Source organism: Coloeus monedula (assembly GCF_965178545.1).
Source record: "Coloeus monedula genome assembly, chromosome: 28".
NCBI classification, from domain to species: domain Eukaryota; kingdom Metazoa; phylum Chordata; class Aves; order Passeriformes; family Corvidae; genus Coloeus; species Coloeus monedula.
The window spans coordinates 1,023,686-1,042,630 of record NC_138808.1 but is presented as its reverse complement, the minus strand read 5'-3'; the positions used below and the strand labels follow the sequence as shown (position 1 = coordinate 1,042,630).

General features: G+C 50.7%; 1 protein-coding gene across 1 annotated transcript in view; it reads left to right on the top strand.

Moving 5' to 3' along the window:
* The window catches only part of UNC5D (unc-5 netrin receptor D), a gene marked incomplete at both ends in the record, with an annotated part of 84,803 nt that overhangs the window by 46,726 nt on the left and 19,132 nt on the right, over positions 1-18,945 (top strand). Inside the window, 4 exons of the mRNA XM_082298375.1 lie at positions 12,660-12,840; positions 13,047-13,214; positions 13,690-13,854; positions 17,699-17,731. Coding sequence (XP_082154501.1) covers positions 12,660-12,840; positions 13,047-13,214; positions 13,690-13,854; positions 17,699-17,731 — 547 coding nt within the window. The remainder of the gene's footprint in view (positions 1-12,659; positions 12,841-13,046; positions 13,215-13,689; positions 13,855-17,698; positions 17,732-18,945) is intronic.

The window sequence follows — 18,945 nt, the reverse complement described above, 5'->3', positions numbered from 1 at the left end:
ATCAAGTGAGTGAGTCTTGAGAAGGTGGGTTAAACCAGTTAAACCGTGGCTCTGGGCTGGGGGGATAAACTCAGCCTTATTTCTAAGTTTAAGGACAGCCTGCCCTGTTTAACTCATGGCTGAGGAATAACTGAGCCTCAAAGGCTCCCTCAGGGATTGTTCTGTGGGTGCTGAGCAGTGCTGAGGGTTACAAACCCCAGCGCTGGCAGCGAATCCATGGTTCTGATCCAAGAATTTATTTCATTTGAGTTTGGATGCAGCCCTGGATGGAAACATAAGGCTGGAAATGACTCCAGACAAAGGAGCTCGTAGTGTTGAGATGCAGAGTGGGTGCTGATTGGGGCATTGTCGGTGTTTGTTCAGCCCAAAGAGAACTGGAAACAAGGGGGGGAGGAGGCTCCAGCCCCTTCCCTGCTCTGAGCCAGAGCCTCTCCCTTGGGGAGAGTTTGGTTATTGCGAGTGCAGAACTTCTGGAGCATTGTTAGTTTGGTTATTCTGAGTGCAGAGCTTCAGGAGCGCTGTTTTTCCAAAATCCAAACACATTCCCTGTGCTGGCCACCACCCCTCACAAACGCATTCCTGGCAGTGGCTGGGAAGGGCTCAGTGCAGCCCCTGCAGTTCAAACTCTTCACACCTGGAGTGAAACCTCAGTTCCCAGTTAGTTATGGGAACCAGCCCCATGATCAGGGATAGAAATCTTCTTCCCTGGAATTGTTCTTTCTGGACCCTGGAGGTGCTGAAACTCTCCTAAACCTAAGGCCAGAAGTGTTAAAATAAATGCTCTTAACCTGTCCCACAGCTTGATGTGAAAATTCCTGTCATCAGCCCTGAAGGTGTGGAAGGCAGGGATATTTTCTAGTGATGGCTGGCACAGTTTCCTTGGAATTACCTCCCCAGGAGGGAGAACCTTTCATTTCCACTGTTCCTCTCCACGTTTCTGGTCACTGCTCAGATCCTCTCACCTGGTGCTGATGTTTCCTTGGCAAGAAGCGAGTGAGTGGCTCCCAGCAGCTCCTGGTGCTGGTTAGGAAATATTTGATCGTGTCCCAGGGGTGCTGATGCCATGGTGTGCCCTGGGGCCCACCCCTCCCTGTGCCTGTGTGCAGGAAAGGGAATTTACCTGAGCGGCATCATCGGGGTTGCACAGGCCAGTGGTGCCCCTCTGTCCTAATCCCATTCTTCAGTTATTTGGTGGTGGGGTGGGACAGCAGGGATGGATCACACAGGGATCCAAAGCAGAGGGTCTTTAGGGAGAATTCCTGTAAATGAATTTTGTTGGGAGCAGTGTCTGTTCCTGCCATCTGTTCAGAAGGAGAGAGGCTTCCAGCAGCAGTGGGAACACCCAGATTAAGTTTGCTTTTATACGTGTTCGTTTCTGCACACAACAAGTGGAAAATCAGTTAGGAGAAGGATTAAAGGGCTGGATCCACAGTTTGAGTGTGTCTGAAGTGAATATGGCTTAAAACTCAGCTTGTGGGAATGAATTTCCCAGCAATGGCAGCTCGTGTGACTCTGGGGCTGCTCTGCTCACACAGTTCTGTTTGGTAAATGGTCTTTAAGCTGAGTAACACATCAGTGAGAGCAAAATCCAGGGATTACAAATAGGGAGCAGCAAAATTCCAACTCAGCTCTTCCAGGGCTGCCTCAGGAGCCCCAGACCGGGCTGGGCAAGCTCTGGGTGAAGCTGCTGTGCCCTGGCTCCCTCAGCAGCACATTCCAGCTGCTGCTGCTGGCCACACCTGGAGGCAAAGGCTGACCAAGGAGCAGCTCCCTGGGCCTGCAGCCCCTTTCCAAGAATTTGATTGCATTCCTGAAGTCCCCCTCTTGTGCTGGAACTCTGTGGATGTGCCTGGGTTTGGGAACAACAAATCCTCCTGTGGCAGCAGCAGTGGAGAGAACCGAGTTAACCGAGGTCTTCCCTCATGTTTTACCCTTTCAGATAGTCTGGATAACCTTAGGGAATGCTGAAACCATTCTGAATCCAGGGACAGGCACCTCCTTCCCAGGTGCCACATCCTGGAGCACCTGGCTCTGCTCCTGAAGCCGCTGCTTGTCCTGGGCAGGTCCAGCTCAGCTGCCCTCAGCCTCTCTGCAGCCCACCCTGGATTTATTTCTGCCCCTACAGCCCACCCTGGATTTATTTCTGCCCCTGCACTCTTTGGGAGCAGTTTCCCATCTCCAGAGTTCTCCTCTGCAAAGCAGGGAACACAAGACCACTCTGCACACCTCTGCTTTGGGAGGGTGTGGGGGTTTGGGGCACCCTGGCTGCATCACCACAGCAGTAAGAGAGGAAGAAAACCCAAATCCTGGTGCTGGGCAGGCTGGAAAAGGCTTTTAAATCCTCTTCTCATGCATTTACATAGCAAGCAGAGAGAGCTAGTGAGCAGCTGTGCTTGCAGGCATCAGCACCCAACCCAAATAAATTCAGTTTTTATGAGTTAAGCATCGAAATGAAAAAGAAAATGCAGCATTTAAATAGAGCAGCTGAAAATCCCCTGCTGTGGCAAATGTTGATTCAACTCTTGCAGAGTCTCTGCTGGCAGGGGCTTGGTGGGACTGGAGCCATTCCTTTCACTATTGATGTGGAGCTGGCCTGGGGAGGAGTCAGGCCTGGTTCCAGTCCCTCAGCAGCCCCTCCCCAGGGAGATATTTATTAACTGTGGGCAGGAATTGTGTCCTTTGGCTCAGGGTGGGCTCTTGAGGGACAGGGGGGACCCTCAGGGATCCAGGCGGGGACCTGGCCTTGGCCCCCTGAGCCCGACTGCATCCCTGGGGTTGTTTCACACCACAGGGCTCAGAGGAAATGCTTCTGATTTTGTCCTTGCTGAAAATGAGGGGGAAGGGAGGGAAGTTCCTCAGAAATGTGGATTGCAGTGTTGTTTTTGGCAGAGCCACAGTTCGGCCTGGCAGGTGAGGGTCTCTCTCCAGGCCGACCTTCCTCTCTGTGCACAGCCAGTGCTTTGGGAAGGAATCTGGGAAGAGAGGCTTCTCTGTCAGAGGACATTTCTAAAGCTCTGTGTGTGCCAGGGGCACCACACACGGGGCATTTCCTCCAGGGGCACCCCCTGCAGCAGCTCTCCCTTAGTGCCTGCCCTCCCACATCACTCTGGTACCAGGGAGAAACCTCCACTCAGCCTAAACAGGTGCATGAAAAGAGTGTCGAGTTACTGAGGTGAAATGTTTCTCACCCTTGGGCTGTGCTGTTTTTTTGGTGTTGGCTGTGTTCTGTGGTTCACAGTTGTTTATGGCGGCTGGGTTATTACTCTGTGTCATTCCCTCAGCAGCTCCTCAGCTCCAAGGAGCCTCACACTGCTTTCAGATGACTTTTAGGGCATGTCCTTAACCTCTAGCCTGGCATAAAGTGCCCCCTGTGTTCAGCTCCTGGACGCTGAGCGTGGCTGATAAATGGCTCAGTTCAGCCTGGAGGATGTGAGAGGGAAACTGGGGCAAATGAGCCCATTCAGAGCAGAGGGGACGTGTGGGGAGTCCCAGCAGAGCTCAGAGCTCTCCCTGTTTGCTCCCCACGGTCTCCTCTTCACTCCTCCCGGTCCTGATCAGGTTTATCAAGGGGCAGTTGTGCAGCCCTGCCTGGGGTCAGGCAAGCAGGGACGCCTGCAGTCAGAACCTCAGGCCATGGGTCACCCAGCAAGTGACACGGGTTGGGTTTGCTTCCTGTTCATGGAATTCTGGTCTGTTCCTAGGCACTGCTCCATTCTGTACAGTAAATATAGAAAAGAGCTTTTGTTCCTTCTCTTTCTTTCTCTCCTCAAGTGAATTTCATGGCGCATTCTTTCCTTATCTTCTTAGCTGACCTTTTTGTCTTCCCTTAAATAAGTTTTCTCCAGTCTGTGCTATCTTCAGTTTCTTGAAACTCCTCAGTTTTTGGGGTGGGGGAGAAGACAAAAAAAAAGACTCGAGTGGTGTTTGGCACTGATGCCATGTAGAAGAGTTTGGGATGCTCCCACGTTATGTGAAGTCCTGTAACCCTTCACTTGCAGGGTCACAGAGACCCTTGCAGGAGTTCCCACCCCTGAGGCAGCCATGTGAGGTCACCCAGATGCTTCTCAGAGCTCTCAGCTTTAAATCCATCCCCCAAGTGCAGCGGAGAATGAGGCTGTGGGTTCCTAAAAGGGTACAAAGCCCTCACCCCTGAGAAATCCCCGCTGTCTGTGATGTTCTGTGTCCCAGCCCTGCCATTGCGCGGTGCAGAGCTGCTCATTCCCGACTGGCCAAAGCAGCTTTGGAGGGATTTCACATCCAAAATGCTGGCTGCTCACCCTACTCACCCCCCAGTGCCCCCCTGTGCTCTGCCAAGGGGGTTTTCCTCTCTCTGAGCTGTGAGGACTCAGAACTGAGCCGGAGTCGGTGACACGAGCGTTTCCCTTGGAGTGAGGAAGGGCAACGCTCCGTTCTGTCACCCTGTGCAGCTCTGACCAGCTCAGGAGGACTCAGGGTGACGGACAGGTCCTGCAGCAGTCAGCAAACACAATAAATTCCACCCTCCTCGCTGCTAATTCCTTCCCACTGCCTGCTTCTCCCAGCCCCTGGGCTGTTGTCAGAGCAGGGCTGAGCTGTAACCTGGAAAATCCTTGGTCAACACCCATTTAATGAAGTTTGGGATAATCTCTGGGCTGTGTGTTCGGCCTTATTAGTGCCTCAGAGTGTAAAATATTAATTCTTTTTGGTACAGGAGCAAAAAATAAAAGTGCTTTAGTAGCTGGTAATCCTTCAGCCAGGTGTCGTGGGCTGCTGGGGGAGTGTCACTGCTGCCTCCTCCGTCAGTGACAGATGGGCTTTGGATTTCTCAGCTGTCAGGGCTTGTTCCTGTTTCATTCAGTGGGCTTGAAAATCGTGTTTTTAAATGTTTCCTCCGTCGGACAGGGAGCTGCCATTTCCTGCACTGGAGCGAAGCTCCAGGAGTTGTTTGTGTCACCCCGAGAGGCCTGGGTTTGATGTGGAAATGGGACATCTTAAATCTGCAGGTGTGAGACTGGGAGTGCTTCGAAATGGGGCCAGAGCTGCCCCGAGGGGTCATAAATTCTGTCACCACTGCTCTGTCCTGTCCCTTAGAAATGTCACTGCCTTGGTATTAAAGTGCCACATAAGCTCTGATACTAGAGATAAATGTTTATAAACCTCAGGCTTTCACACAAATGAACCCAAGGCCAGCCTTTCACTTGCTGGACTCTGCTTATCTTCACCAGAGCGATGCTGAGGGGCTTGAGACCTGCAGGGAGGAGCTGGGGGAGCCAATTCCCACCAGGAAGTGCTGGGGTGGAGAGGGGGAGCAGCAGCCAAGCCCATTGTGAGGCACGAGGTGCAAACCTGAGCCTTAAAATTCACCCCAGATCGCTTTCTTAGGAATAAACACTCAGACCAAATCGGGTGTTTGAGCATTAGCAGGCACTCGCAGCTCTCCCTGCTCCTCCTGTCTGCTCTGCTTGTGATGCAGTTCTCAGGAGTCTCAGGCTCTTTTTGTTCGCTTGTTTTTTGTTTTGGGATTGGGTTTCTTTTGTCATAAAAGGGCAGCTGTTGTGCTAAACGATTACTGATAGTTTACTGTTACTGAACTATTACTGTTGAGTGCTCTGCAGAGGTTTGTGGAATACTCTAAAATATCTTTATCACATAATATATGCATATATTTAAGATTTAAATGTGCTGCATCCAGTGCTGCTTTTTCAAATGTTTAACACAGATTTTGACATTTTAATGGAGTGCTGTAGATGTTCCCAGGAATCTCTGCCTGAGTTCCAAGGGTTTATTTACCGCAGGGGCTTTTAATGGAAATGTAAAATCATTTCTCTTCTGGGCAGCACACATTCCACCGCTAGCACATCAACAAAACGCAAAACCCACATAAAATTCAAAAGCTGCAAGGATTCCAAAAGCAGCGAGAGCCTGTTTTACATAGGTTTGTGTATTTATGGGGCTGGCACGCGCTCACTAAAACGGGACGTGGCAGGATAATGGGGCTGTCGTAAAACACCACCAAAGCAGGCTGAGAGTTACAGCCTGCCATGAATCCTGGTGCAGTTACAGGGAGCAGAGTGGGATTGCTCAGTGCAAACAGCCTGCATTTGTACAGGTGCTTATGGATCCTGGCTCTGCAATAGCAATATTTGCTTTACTTTTAAGGGATATTAGTTACAAGTACAATGAATGTGTTTCATTTCTCACTGGAGATATTTCACTCTCAGGACCCTGCCTGGTTATGTGCAATATCTCATTTGTGATTGATCTGCTATTTACATTGAGATTTTTAGCTGCTTTTAAGAACAAATTCATAATTTTTATAGTTTCCCATCCAGCAAAGATTGAGAACTGTCATGGCTCATACAGGACATGCTGCTCTGGACTGATTTTATTTTGTCTAATGACACATCAGCCTCTTTATCCTATAAAACATGGGCTCCATTAAAGCTGTTCTGTTTGAGCTGTTTGTTGTGGACAGCACAGAACCAGACCAAATTCCATTTATTTAATGTGCTGTTACATCTTCAGCCACGCCTTGCTCTTCCTCACCCGCTGCTCCCAGTAATCCTGTTCTGTGATTTATCCTGGCAGCAGGGGAATTTGGGGTGGTTTGAGCTCAGGAGTGGTCAGGACTCCCCGGGGTTGAGGGCAGAGCTGCTGCTTCAGCCTGGAGCTGCTCCAGCCCTTCCCTCCCATCTCTGGGATTGCTCCACTGCCACCCCAACACCCTGCTGGACACTCTGGGCTCTTCCCTGTCCTGCCACTGCCATGGCTGAACGTGTGAAATCTCACTCCATTTGTCCCCTCTGTCCCTGCACCAATCACCCGAATCAGTGGCACTTCCAGCCCTGCTCCCATCCCCTCAGCAGCATCTCCAGGTGCCTCTCCTGCTGATTTTGTCCATTTTGCAGCATTTGGAGGCACTTCAGTCCCTGCACACATCCCCTTTCGTGGACACAGCCCTTGGATGTTGTCTCCACGACGAGGGGCTGTGCTGCCTTTCAGGCGGGCAGAGGAGCTGTGGACAGGGTTTTCTTCTAGCAGAAAAATGTTTGTTTTCCTACTGAGATTTGGCTCATTGTGAATAAATCAATACAGCCAGGAGGTAGCGAGGTCATGAAATAGAAATGCTGGAGCAAAGCGCTTCTGAATTAGATTGCTAAAGTGAAAAGAAAAAAGAAGGGAGATAACTTTGTAGTTCCCCTGAATAGATAATTCCTTTTTATACAGACATGTGCTCTGGGGCTTCTCTGGGTTTGATGTGCTGCTTTGCAGTGGTGTCTGGTTTCTCTGGCCCTGTTTTCAGAAATGTTTTTAATTTTGAATGCTTGAACATGAAAGGATAAGTTATGAGACTTTATCACTGTGTTTATAACCATGGGGATGATTGTGTGAGCGAGTCCTGCGGGGATTTGGGAAGTTCACAGTGATGGAGGTGGGGACTGAACAAGCTGGAGGCCCCACCGGTGGCTCTGCACTCAGCAGTGCTGTGGCACTGAGATGTGCTTTCATGGTTTGGGGAATGTTCTGCCTCTGGGGACAGAGATCAACACCTTTTCTACTTGTAAAAAGCATTAAAAGAGAGAGCCGGAAGTTGTGAGTCTGGTGCCTGTTGCATTTAGCATTCAGTGACACACAAATGTCACACATTTGTTAACTAACAACTGTATTTCTGTAGAGTTTGGGTTGAAAGACTCCAGCGTGTACAAAGAGATGATTCTGTAATGAATCTAAAGGGTGTTCAGTGATCTTCCAGGGCCCTCCCAACCCAGGCCATTCTGTGACTCCTGTAAGACCTCACAGTTACATTCTTGAATTTATCACATCTGAAGGCTGCTAACAAAAAGCAACATCATCAGGTATTAATGATCCCCAGAACTCGTGAGAACAGTGAAATTACACCCTTGGAAGGATTTGGTTTCAATTACTGAGAGCTTCCTGTGACAATTTCCTTATCTCCAAACATTTCCTACATAAATGTGATCCTGCCTTTCGGGACACCACCTTAGCAAAGCCCTGCAAACGTCATCACCAACGGCCTTATCTGAAAAGGGTTTTCCAGTGTCAGCAGCACTTGAATTACTGTCCAAACGTCTGTGCACTGAGAACAAGTAAAACCTCACTGATGGGGCTCCAGGAGCTCCATCCCTCAGCCTGGGGCTGTTTTCTCACCCACCCCCCGACTCACAGAGCTGAGATCACAGTGAGCATGGCACAGTTTAGGATGAGATCCATGGATTTCTCTGTATCCTTCAATGTGGAGTTACTTAGCAAAACAAAAGTTGAGGCTCAGCTGCTCACCTGCACTGCTGAGCTTTGCAGGGGCAAGGGTTTGGTAGTTTATTTCTGCTCACCATAAAAGCATTGAAGTCAGGCCATGTGTGTGCTCTGTCCCACTGGGAAACTCCCACCCCAGCCCCGCTAATGACCTTTGGGGTTATTAATGCTGGTTTGTTCAGCATTTGTGCATGGAGATTAAAAACAGTGCCCCAGTTAATGGTAGAATTTATTCCTCCAAAAATAGGAATAAAGATAAACTTACTTGGGATCTGATGATGTTTTTACCAAGCAGACAAGGTACCATTAGCAGTGGCATTTTTAGCAGTGGCTCTTTATCCCAGTGATCCAAAATAGCCTGGCTGAGTCAGCTCCTTGCCCACCTCTACCACTATAAATTGATGCACACGTCCAGGCTGTCACCTCTCCCTTTATGCTGATTCCAAATCTTATTTTAATTGCATTTTGACTCACCCCCCCCCATGCTGGCCTGTGTTCTCTCCTCTGGATCTTCCATCAGTGTGAATGTTTGGTTGGGATTTCCAAGCAAGCTGGGCGGAGCTCAGAGGAGGAGCTATGGCCCTTGGTGGCCGCAAGTGAGGATTTCTCCCCTCGATGAGGGAGGTTTGTGCAGCAAATCCTCCCTGCCTGCCCTGCAAAGGAAATAACAGCCCAGAAAATGGGCATGAGCAGCACTGGAGGTCTCAGCTGATCCCTCTGGCCACCACCAAGCACATCCCCTCAGAGCAGACTCCTCCGAGCTCCCCCAGCACGACCCAGGCTGGTTTATGGGTTACTCAGCATGTCAGATTCCTGTAATGAGATTATATATTCAATCTAATGAAGGAAAAATATGCTTACCCATCCAGTGTGACACTGCTGTGATTAAATGATTCGGGAACAGAGTTCCCTCCATGGATTAATTTTAAAAAATGCAGCAGGTAGGTACAGCTGACCTGCTCCGGGTGTTGTGAGGGGCTCCCGGAGCAGCATTAATGGCTTGTGATGGTGTTGATAAAATAACAATAATAAAGGCAGGGAGCAGCCAGCACACTGCCCTTGGGTTTGTGTGAAACCCCCACGGAGATTTGTGCCAATGGAGGCTTCCCCTCCTGGCTTGAGGCTCAGGGTAGGAAGGAAGATAAAAGTGTGACCAAGGCTCTGCCCCCTTAGCATGTCCCTGGAATGGGGCACCTGCCCTGCCCATCCCCACCCTCATTCCAGCTGGGACATTGTGGAAGATTCCTCCAGCTTGAATTTTTAGGAGCGGGAGTTCCATGTTAGAGGAAGGCAAGGAGGTTTTTGCTGCTCTGAGAGAAAAACATCGCCATGGGCTGTGCTACAGGAATCCTTCCATGAGCCACCTGCCCCATCTCTGAACGCTGGAGCATTTATCTCGCATCAGGAAGCCATTGATTGTCCCCTGAGGAGGAGCTGGCACTGTGAGCGTTATCTGAGATGTGGGAGCGGGAGTGACCACTGGAAAAGGCACATGCGGTGGTTGAAGGGCAGCAGAGGATCATCCAAAAGCAGGGACAGGAGGCCCTTTGTCTGCTGGCCTCCCGAATTATCACTGTGCTCACAGGGGCTGGGAGCTGCCTTGGGTACTAAATCTGGTTGTAATGTCAAACAAGATCACTAAAAAAGCCAAAAATTCAGTCCCAGGTCTTGGGATGTTTGAATGTCCATAAGAGTAACTGGTGAAGGACTCTTAGTGGATGAGTTGGGATAAGCTTTGTTTTTAACGGAGAAGAGTTCTCTGACTCCATAATCTGCCCAGGCTGTGGGGTGTTGAGCTGATTTTACTCTGATAATGCCCTAAGCTGGTCTGTGATAATTGCTTTTTGTAATTGGAAGGAATTTATGATGATGCTAATTGTGCTGCTGCCACCCAGCACGGAGGGGCCGAGTTAATCCCTGCCTGCCGCCAGAGCTGCAGATCCTGATGTGATCAGCCCTCCTTGGAAACTGAGGGAAGAGGGGTTAATTCTGAGCAGATTGAATTTCAGCGGGAAAAAACAGACATTTTTCTATAAATCTACAGCATTTTATAGCAGGTTTAAAGTCTGGTTCAAGATCATCAGACTGATTCTTAAAAGGAAAAGGTTTTAATTCTGTTACAGGCAACTGTGTGACCTGCACTGCTGACACAGTGAGGGAAGTGAAACACTGAGGAGTTTTGAGTTTGCCCTTCAGACACTGCAGTCCAGACCCCACGGCTCATTCCAGTCCAGAGACCTTGCAGCTTCTTTGCTGCCTTCATTTTCCCTGGTTGCTTTGTGTGTGTTTGTGCGGGGGCTGAAGTTCCCCAAAGGTTACATCCCTGCCAGTGACAAACATCTTCTGTCATCATGACTCCTTTAAATGTGTTTTTATCCCATAAATCCACCCCTTGGTTCCCCATCTTTGAAAGCCTCCAGCTGATGAGGCAGAGCAGGGCATGGCTTTGGATAAACCTGGTTTTCTTCAGGGGAGGGGGGCTGGAATGAGGGGAGCACTGGCAGTGCCATCCTCCCTGGCAAATCAGGGTTTGATCTCACGTCCCAACACTTTGGTGTTTATGTTCCGTCTGTTTAATGTTCTCCCTTCTCTGGGATCATCATTCTTTTAAATGCTCTGCTTTAGAGTAAATGTTTTAATGTTTTCTCTTCACCAAACCCCACATTCCAGACTCAGCAAGCACACATCAGTGTGTGCTCCCTCCCGGAGCAGCCCCAAGGGTGAGGGTGACAGGAATGGGGACCTTGAACCCCTCTCACCACCCCAAAAATCCCCCGACCCGAGGAGAGTCAGAATTTATAAACACACTTGTGGAGTAATGAACTCTGGGAAGGCTGGCTGTGTTTGTCATTTCTCTGCCCATTTCACTGCACATAAAGTGGATTCACCATCGAACTCCTGTCACTTGATTTATGCCCGTGCGGCTGCTCCATAATTTAAATTGAATTCCTAATTTCTTTGCTGAAACCCCCTCGGATAATTAGCATTAAGGTTAACTGCAGAAGGGGAACTGAGCAGTGAATGGATTAGTTGGTTGTGCTGTGTCTTAGACCACAGGAAAAGGGAACACACTCCAAGGGATGCTGCTCAGGGAAGGGTTAGGCTTGGCTGGAACACACTCCAAGGGATATTGTCCAGGAAAAGGTTTGGCGTGGCTGGATTTATCGCGGCTGCTTGGTCCCTGCTCCCGAGCTGTGCCCAGGCTCCTGCAGGCACAGGGGAAGAGTCCCCTGGCTGGGAGGGAGGGTTGGGTACAGGAGGACAGAGAGATGGCAAAGGGATCACAGAGCTAAAATCTTTTCCCCATTTTCAGTGCGAAACATGTGGTATTGTACCTCGCACTCAGGTAACTCCTCTTTGCACAGATGAGTCAAATCATGATCTAATTCCATAGGATGAGGTGCCCCAGACCTGGAGCCTTTTCCCAGTGAGTTTCCAGCCCTTGGCCAGAACGTGCAGGGCTGGATCCGTCCCAGCAAAGCCGTGAGTGCTGCTGTGGAGGGGAATCTGCTGTCTGGCACCAAATGTAATTGGCTTTGATGGTCAGCATTTGCAGATTTGTTTAGGAACTGGAAAATGTACAAATTGCAGCCCATCTGCGCAGAGCTGAGTGCTAATGAATGCCTGCAGCTACCACAGCCATAAGCTCATTACCACAAAGTTCCAAGTCCTTCCACAAGTTGCTAAACAAGGTTATTCATCTGAACAGAGTGGAGAAGGGAGTTTGACTGCAGGGCACAGCCAGAGCTCCTGCAGGTCTAGAAGAGCTGTTAAATAACCCCCATTCTTTGGTCTTTTAATAGAATCCGTTGATTTTATTTCTATTTTTAATTTTGCACTGCTGTAGCAGCAGCTTGCCATGCCTTGACTATTTTCTGTTAATGTTTCGAGCAGAGAGGTGCCTTGCGGGTGATTCCTGGGTGTGCTCGGAGACATGCGGTGGTGAACTGGAGAAGATGGATTGGAACGCATCGTACACAGCATTTCAGAGGGTTTATGGAGCATGGCAGCAAACACTAATGGCCTCTGTTCTCAGGGTGTTTGTGTCAGCTGGGAATCTGTGATGATGACTTGGCTCTTCCTCTGTGTGCCATGTCAGGCAATTTTGTATCTTTTTTGGTATCAATTTTGTATATTCCACAAAAAAGTGGAATTAATAATACTTATTATCTGTTTTATAGAACTGGTAGTTGTCCAAGTGTTTGAACATACAGTGCATGGTGCAGCAGGAGCAATATGTAAAAATATTTCTTATTCTCTCTCGGCTGAGGTTTCATTCCGTGTTCCTTGAGGAAAAATCAGCTTTTCTAGGTTACCAGTCAAAGGAATCACTTCCCCACCCAATTAATGAGGTCACGAGGTGCCTTTGGCCTCCTCCACGTTTTCCTGTGCTCCTCCCCTGCCAGGTGGAGTGGCTGAAGAACGAGGAGCCCATCGATTCCAACCTGGACGAGAACATCGACACCAGGGCCGACCACAACCTCATCATCCGCCAGGCGCGCCTGTCCGACTCGGGCAACTACACCTGCATGGCTGCCAACATCGTGGCCAAGAGGAGGAGCCTGTCAGCCACTGTGGTGGTCTACGGTCAGTGAGGAGGGGCTGGGGGGAGGGCAGAGGTGGCTGTGCTGGTCTTGCTGCCCTGCTTTGATTTGTGCTGCAATTGCTGCACTGATTCGAATGTGGCACACGCAGGGTCACACAGCCAAGCCCTTCCTGCTGGGATGGATGTGGGTTCGGTGCTGAGGGCTCTGCCACAGCCCCACAGCCCCACAGCTGTTGGTGTTTTGCAGTGAACGGGGGCTGGTCCTCGTGGACGGAGTGGTCCAGCTGCAACGCGCGCTGCGGCCGGGGCTGGCAGAAACGCTCGCGCACCTGCACCAACCCCGCGCCCCTCAACGGGGGAGCCTTCTGCGAGGGCATGTCCGTGCAGAAAATCACCTGCACCTCCCTCTGCCCCGGTGAGTCCCCAGGGGAGGGAGGGCTTCGGGGACCACGTCTACGGAGAGCTTTCGGTGGGAAGCAGCAGGCAGGGAGTTGAGAAGGGAATGGGAAATGCAGCCGTGTTTAGGCCGAGCCTGGCGTGGGTGTGAGTGCAGTGCCAGGCACCTCTGGCCTGAGCTTGCCACGTGTGTCAGGGCTGGGACTTAACCCTGGTACCATCAAAACACTGCCAGAACAGCCCCTGGCTCAGGGGGAGAGATCAGGGACCTGGGTGGGGGTCTGAGGTTAGTTTAGAGAGGGGAGCTGATGTTGATAACGCCAGAAAGAGAAACACAGAAACGTGAGCGGAGAACTTCATTAAAAGCATTATTTATCTTGCAAAAGTTCGCTCTGAAATATATTAAACATGGAGTTATGGGGGAGAGAGACGAAACAAGCGTTGCTGCAGGACCTCCCCAGCAGTGCTGACTGGTTTTCCCCCTGCCCACGCAGTGGACGGGAGCTGGGAGGTGTGGAGCGAGTGGTCGGTGTGCAGCCCCGAGTGTGAGCACCTGAGGGTGCGGGAATGCGCCGCGCCAGCCCCCAGGAACGGGGGCAAGCACTGCGAGGGCCTGAGCCAGGAGTCGGAGAACTGCACCGAGGGGCTGTGCATCCAAGGTGAGCTGGCTGGGCTGGGGAGGGGTTTTAGGACTGGCCTGAAAGGTGGGCTGGAGTCCAGGGAACCTGTGTGGGTGGGACTCTCGTGTCCAAACTATTCCCGTGAAAAGGGAGGCAGTTTTCCGTGTGTGGTTTGAAATTTTCCGGGTCGCTGGATTTGTGTCGCGCGTTCCTTGCCTGTGAACGATCCTAAAAACCCAAATCCAGGGGGTTTGCAGGGTGTAACTCTGACCTCCACAACCAAATGTGCTCCTCAGCCTCTGCCTTTCCTTGCAAGCAAGTGGGCAAAGCCCCCCCATGAGAGCTCCGGGTGCAGGAGCCGGTCAAGGTCAGAGTTTGCTCCTTTTGCTGCCTTTAACAGGAGTTAAACCCAGGCAAATCTGCAGCTCCCTGGGAAAGGCTTTGCACTTCATCAATGTCTGGGAAGCATCTGGCACTGGGAAGCTGCTGCTGTCCACAGCTCAGGGAGCCGGGCAGAGCAGCCCTGCAGCTGCGCAGGCACCACTCACGGGAGGAATTTGTGAGTTTATCCCTGCCCTGAGCCCGCTCCTGTCCCTGTGGAGGGGCTGTCACCTTGTCAGGTGGAACAGCAGCCCTGGGAGCCATCAGGAGTGCCAGGGCTGAGAGATGTAAACAAGGATATGTCTGGGTTTTTAATGTCGTGTTTAACTACTCCTCTGTCCTTGTTTCTGTGGTTCTGCATTGCCTTTTCTTGTCTAAACAAAATGAATTCTCTTTTTTTGCCCTGAGATTTTAACACTTTCCCAGTGGCAGAGAGCATCCTGTGTATTTATTCAGGCTTCAGAGACACCTCAGCTGAGACCTTCAATCAGATTTTGCTGGGGTTTGGTGGGAGGGAGCACTCAGCACTCTGGCTGTGTATCCCAGTACTTAAATTCCCAGGGTTGCAGAACGGCTCCGAGGTGTCAGGCAGACAGGCTCTGGTGTTTTAAAGGGCAGAAATGAAATGCAGATTTTTTTCTTTCCCGCTGTTTTAAGAAAGAACAAGCAGTGAGGATTTGGGAGCAGGGCGTTCATTCAGCTCTCGGGGACTGGCGTGGTGATCCCAGGATGTTTCCTGGGGTTTTCTCCTCCCTATCCATTGACGAACGCCCGTCCCTGCCTTTGGCTGGATCAATCCCAAATCCATCCCAGTGTCCATCAGCATATCCATGGGGGCTGGCAGGAGGACGAGTGGGAAGGGGTGTGAGGAGCTGCAGCTGAGGCTGCACAGAGGGGCCCTGCCATCCCCTGGGCCCTGTCTGTGGTGTCCCCAGGGTCAGTTCAAGGTGGCCTTCAGGAACAGCCACACTGCAGGTGGGAAATGTTCCTGTCCTGCCCCAAATTCCCTCTTTTCCCCTGTGGGGTCCTGTGGCAGCCTGTGGGTCACTGCCACACCTCGCCCATGCCCTGCGGCGCAGGGACAGAGCCAGGGTTGTGCCAGGGAACCTCTGGCACTGCGGGAGCTGGGGCAGCTCTGCCCTGTGAGGCCTTTGGGGTTCAAACAAACTCATTCCCTCCTCTTCCTGGGCCGGGGAGGTCCTGGAGTCGCAGAATCCTGGAGTGGTTTGGGTGGGAAGGGACCTTAAAGCCCATCCAGTGCCACCCCTGCCATGGGCAGGGACACCTTCCCCTGTCCCAGGTGGCTCCAAGCCCGTCCAGCACCCCCAGCCTCTGCTCCAAGAGCTGCATTTCCGTGTGGGTTCAGCTGGACTGGGGTGTTCCGTGTCTCCTGCTCCTTCCCATCTCCAAGTGTGATCCTATCTCTCCTTTATGGCTGGAGCTGTCCCGGTGTCCTTGTGCCACAGTGTTTTTAGGGCTGGAATTGCTTTCTCAGCTAACAGCAATTGATGCAATTACCCTATTTTTAAAAAATCTCTTCTCCCCTGTTCATTTTCCAGTATGTGCCTTTCCTGCTCCGCTTCTCATCCCGTGGGGAGTTGTGGAGGAAATGCAGCCCTGAGCCACAGCAAAGCAATCTCTGGGAGGTTTTTTATCAGGCACAACTGGTTAACTTTGCTCCTTCCATGAGGCAAAAATAGAAACATTCCTTTGGTTAACAAATAAGGACTGAGCTGAAAGGGAGGGTGAGAACGGAGGACGCCAGGGAAGAACCAGCCTGGATCTGGCTGGGAAAATGCTGATCCTTGGGATGAACGTTCAGATCTGGAGGCACTGAATGAAATGGGGATAAAATGGATCAACTCTGAGGTTCTTTATTCGGTCCCTGACGGGAGAGTTTGGGAATAACCCAAAGACAGCACACGGGAACATCCCCGTGCTCCCTTTGGCCTTGGATTCCCTGGGTGGATCCCCATGGTCCTGTCCTTCCTGAGGAGCAACTGGAAGAGCTTTTCCTCCAGGGAATTTCTTCTGGAACTCGTAACAGTTGTGCAGACCCAAACTTTGATGCAGGAGGAAGATTTCTGTGGGGCTTGGTAGAGATGAAAGGTTTCCAGGGCTGCCAGATTGACTCCCTGGGATGCAAAGGTCACTCTGAGCCCAGACAGACCCAGGACCTCACTGATTTCTGACCTGTTTGTTCTCTCAGTGTTGATTCCTTCCCAGTATTGTATTCCCAGTTGGATGCTTTGCCAGGGTGGATTTCTCCCTCTCTTGCAGAGGTGAAAGCTTTCTCTTTGCTTAATAAAAGAGAGAGGGGTTTTTTTGAGAGCTTTTTTGTTTTACTTTTATCTGTTTGCTTTAAAGTTATTTTTCCTGACTTCAAAACCTATTGATTTCTTCTCCCAGTGCCCAACACCAAAACAAACAAGTAGGGCCACAAGAACTGAACTGCAAACACATTTTCACTAATGCACCCCAAACAATCACAAATCATTTCATTTTCCAGTTTCCAGGCAGCCCTGGTGCTGCTGCCAGGAGGCTCCTGGATCCAGGAATCTCCCAGTTCATGGGAAATGCTCTTCCCTTTGCAGTTTGCTGCAGACAGCCCCGTGCCAGCAGCAGGGAAGGGTTTGCTCCCCTGCAGACTCCAGTCTGACTCTCCTCACTGGGTGTTTTTGTGCCTCAGTTTCCTGTGAAACCAAAACCAGCCTTGGGCAGGGAAAAAATCCCATCCCACCAGGTTTGTGGCAAAGCCAAAATTCAATGATCTCCTGGGTTAAGTGTTTCTAAACTGAGCATCCTCACAAACACTGGAAACAAGAGAAGGAGCCTCATAATCCACCTGAGTCTCCCATTTTTGGGATTACTTCGGCAGGTTTTAGGTTATAAATGGTGACTCAGATGCTTGGTATGAGGGAGGCAGAGAAGGCTCATTTTTGAGAGGTCAGTCCTGCAGAAAACCCCTTTTATCCCCTATTTGCATCTCTTGGGGGCACATGGATGTGCGTGTTCATAAACACACGGAGAGGTGCCGTTATTGGGGTGTTTAGGTACAAAAACGTTAATAAACTGGGTTTTTTTATATTTTATAACTAATTTAGGTGCCCATCACCAGCCTTTCCATACATCAAACACACAAAGGGATCATTAATTCTGACCTGGCTCCCTTTGCCAATGATCCACTGCAAAGTATTGAACTTCCTTCTTGCTGAGGTGTAAATAAACAACAACTTCCAATAGAGCCAACAAATAACCTGAATTAACCAAGTGAGAAATTGCTGTGAAGGAACATCCTGAAAGGGATTTGGGGGGGGGGGGGGGGGGGGGAAGAAGATGAAGAGAAAAATATGGACAATATAAAATATTCATATTGTCAGCAAATGAGGAGAAAATGTTTCATTTATAGAGTGAGACAGAAGCAATATAGGAAATAGATATGCTCCATGTAAATTTATTAAGTGCAACTTTCTCCCTCTCTCCCTCTCGCTCTCTCTCTCAGATAAAAAATCTCTTCATGAAATAAAATCCCAAAGTAAGTTGTTTTTTTTCTCTTGTAAATATGATTTTCCTCATCTTCTCTGCCATTTGGGTTATTTGTTTAGGAGCTAAGTAGGAGCCAAGGGTTTATGAGAGGCTTTAGCATCTGCTGAGAGCATCTTGGGAGCAGCTCTGTGCTCCCAGCTTCAGGGTGAGCCAGGGGAATGCTCATCCTCAGCGGTTTGTGTCTGACAGGGAGCCCTGGCTCCAGGCTTGGCATCGATCTCTGGAGCACTTGGAATTGGAAAACCAGGAATTAATGCAAGAGTTTGGGGTCCTTGGTGCAGATCTGGTTCCGCTGCTGGCTCTGACCTTGCTCAGCTCCCACCAGGCTTCCTGCTTCACCTGGAGGGCGATTCTGTGCCTTTCCCTGTGCCTGGGGATCATCTCTGCACTGCCCTGGGGCTGCTGTCCTGCACCTGCAGCTCTGCCCAGAGCCCTGACAGGGCAGTGGCACCAGGGGCACAAGGGACAGGACGAGAGGAAACAGCCTCGAGCTGTGCCAGGGGAGGGCCAGGTCGGACATCAGGAGGAATTTCCCCATGGAAAGGGCTGTAAAGCATTGGCTGGGGCTGCCCAGGGAGGGGGTGGAGTGCTCTGCCCTGGAGGTGGCACCCGGGGCCGTGGTTGGTGCTGACCACGGGGGTGCTGCTGGTGATCTCCGAGGACTTCTCCACCCTTAGTGATTCTGTGATTTCACATTCCTGGTTCTTAGTGTTTCTCAGGGTACCCAAAATCAAAGTTAGGGAGCTGCAAAAGGTGCTGAGGTTGCCTTGAGCATTTCTGCTTTGGGTTTGCCTGGGTGTCCCCAGAGTCACGCCCTGAGAAGTCCCCCCCATGGCTGCTCTGTGCCAGGCTGGGCGCGGGCAGTGAGTTCCATTTGTTCGTCTGTGCAGCTCCATTTCATCGAGAAAATGGAGAGAATCTCAGTCAAATGGCTTGATTTTCTGATTGACCCAAAAAGGAGCTGCAGTGAGATTGATTTGGGCTGTGACAGGCCTGGAGATGGAAGGGGCTGGGTTCCAGCCCGGGGCAGGGACACAGCGCGCAGCTCGCTGCTGCCCTCAGAGCCGGAACTGCTCCAGGACTTCCTGACTCATCAGCAATGCAAAATCAAAGGCAATTACGAAGATAATTGAGGGACAACCTGCTCTACTGAATGATCTCTTACCCGAGTCCCTGACTTTTGATCCTCGTGCTCCAAGAGTG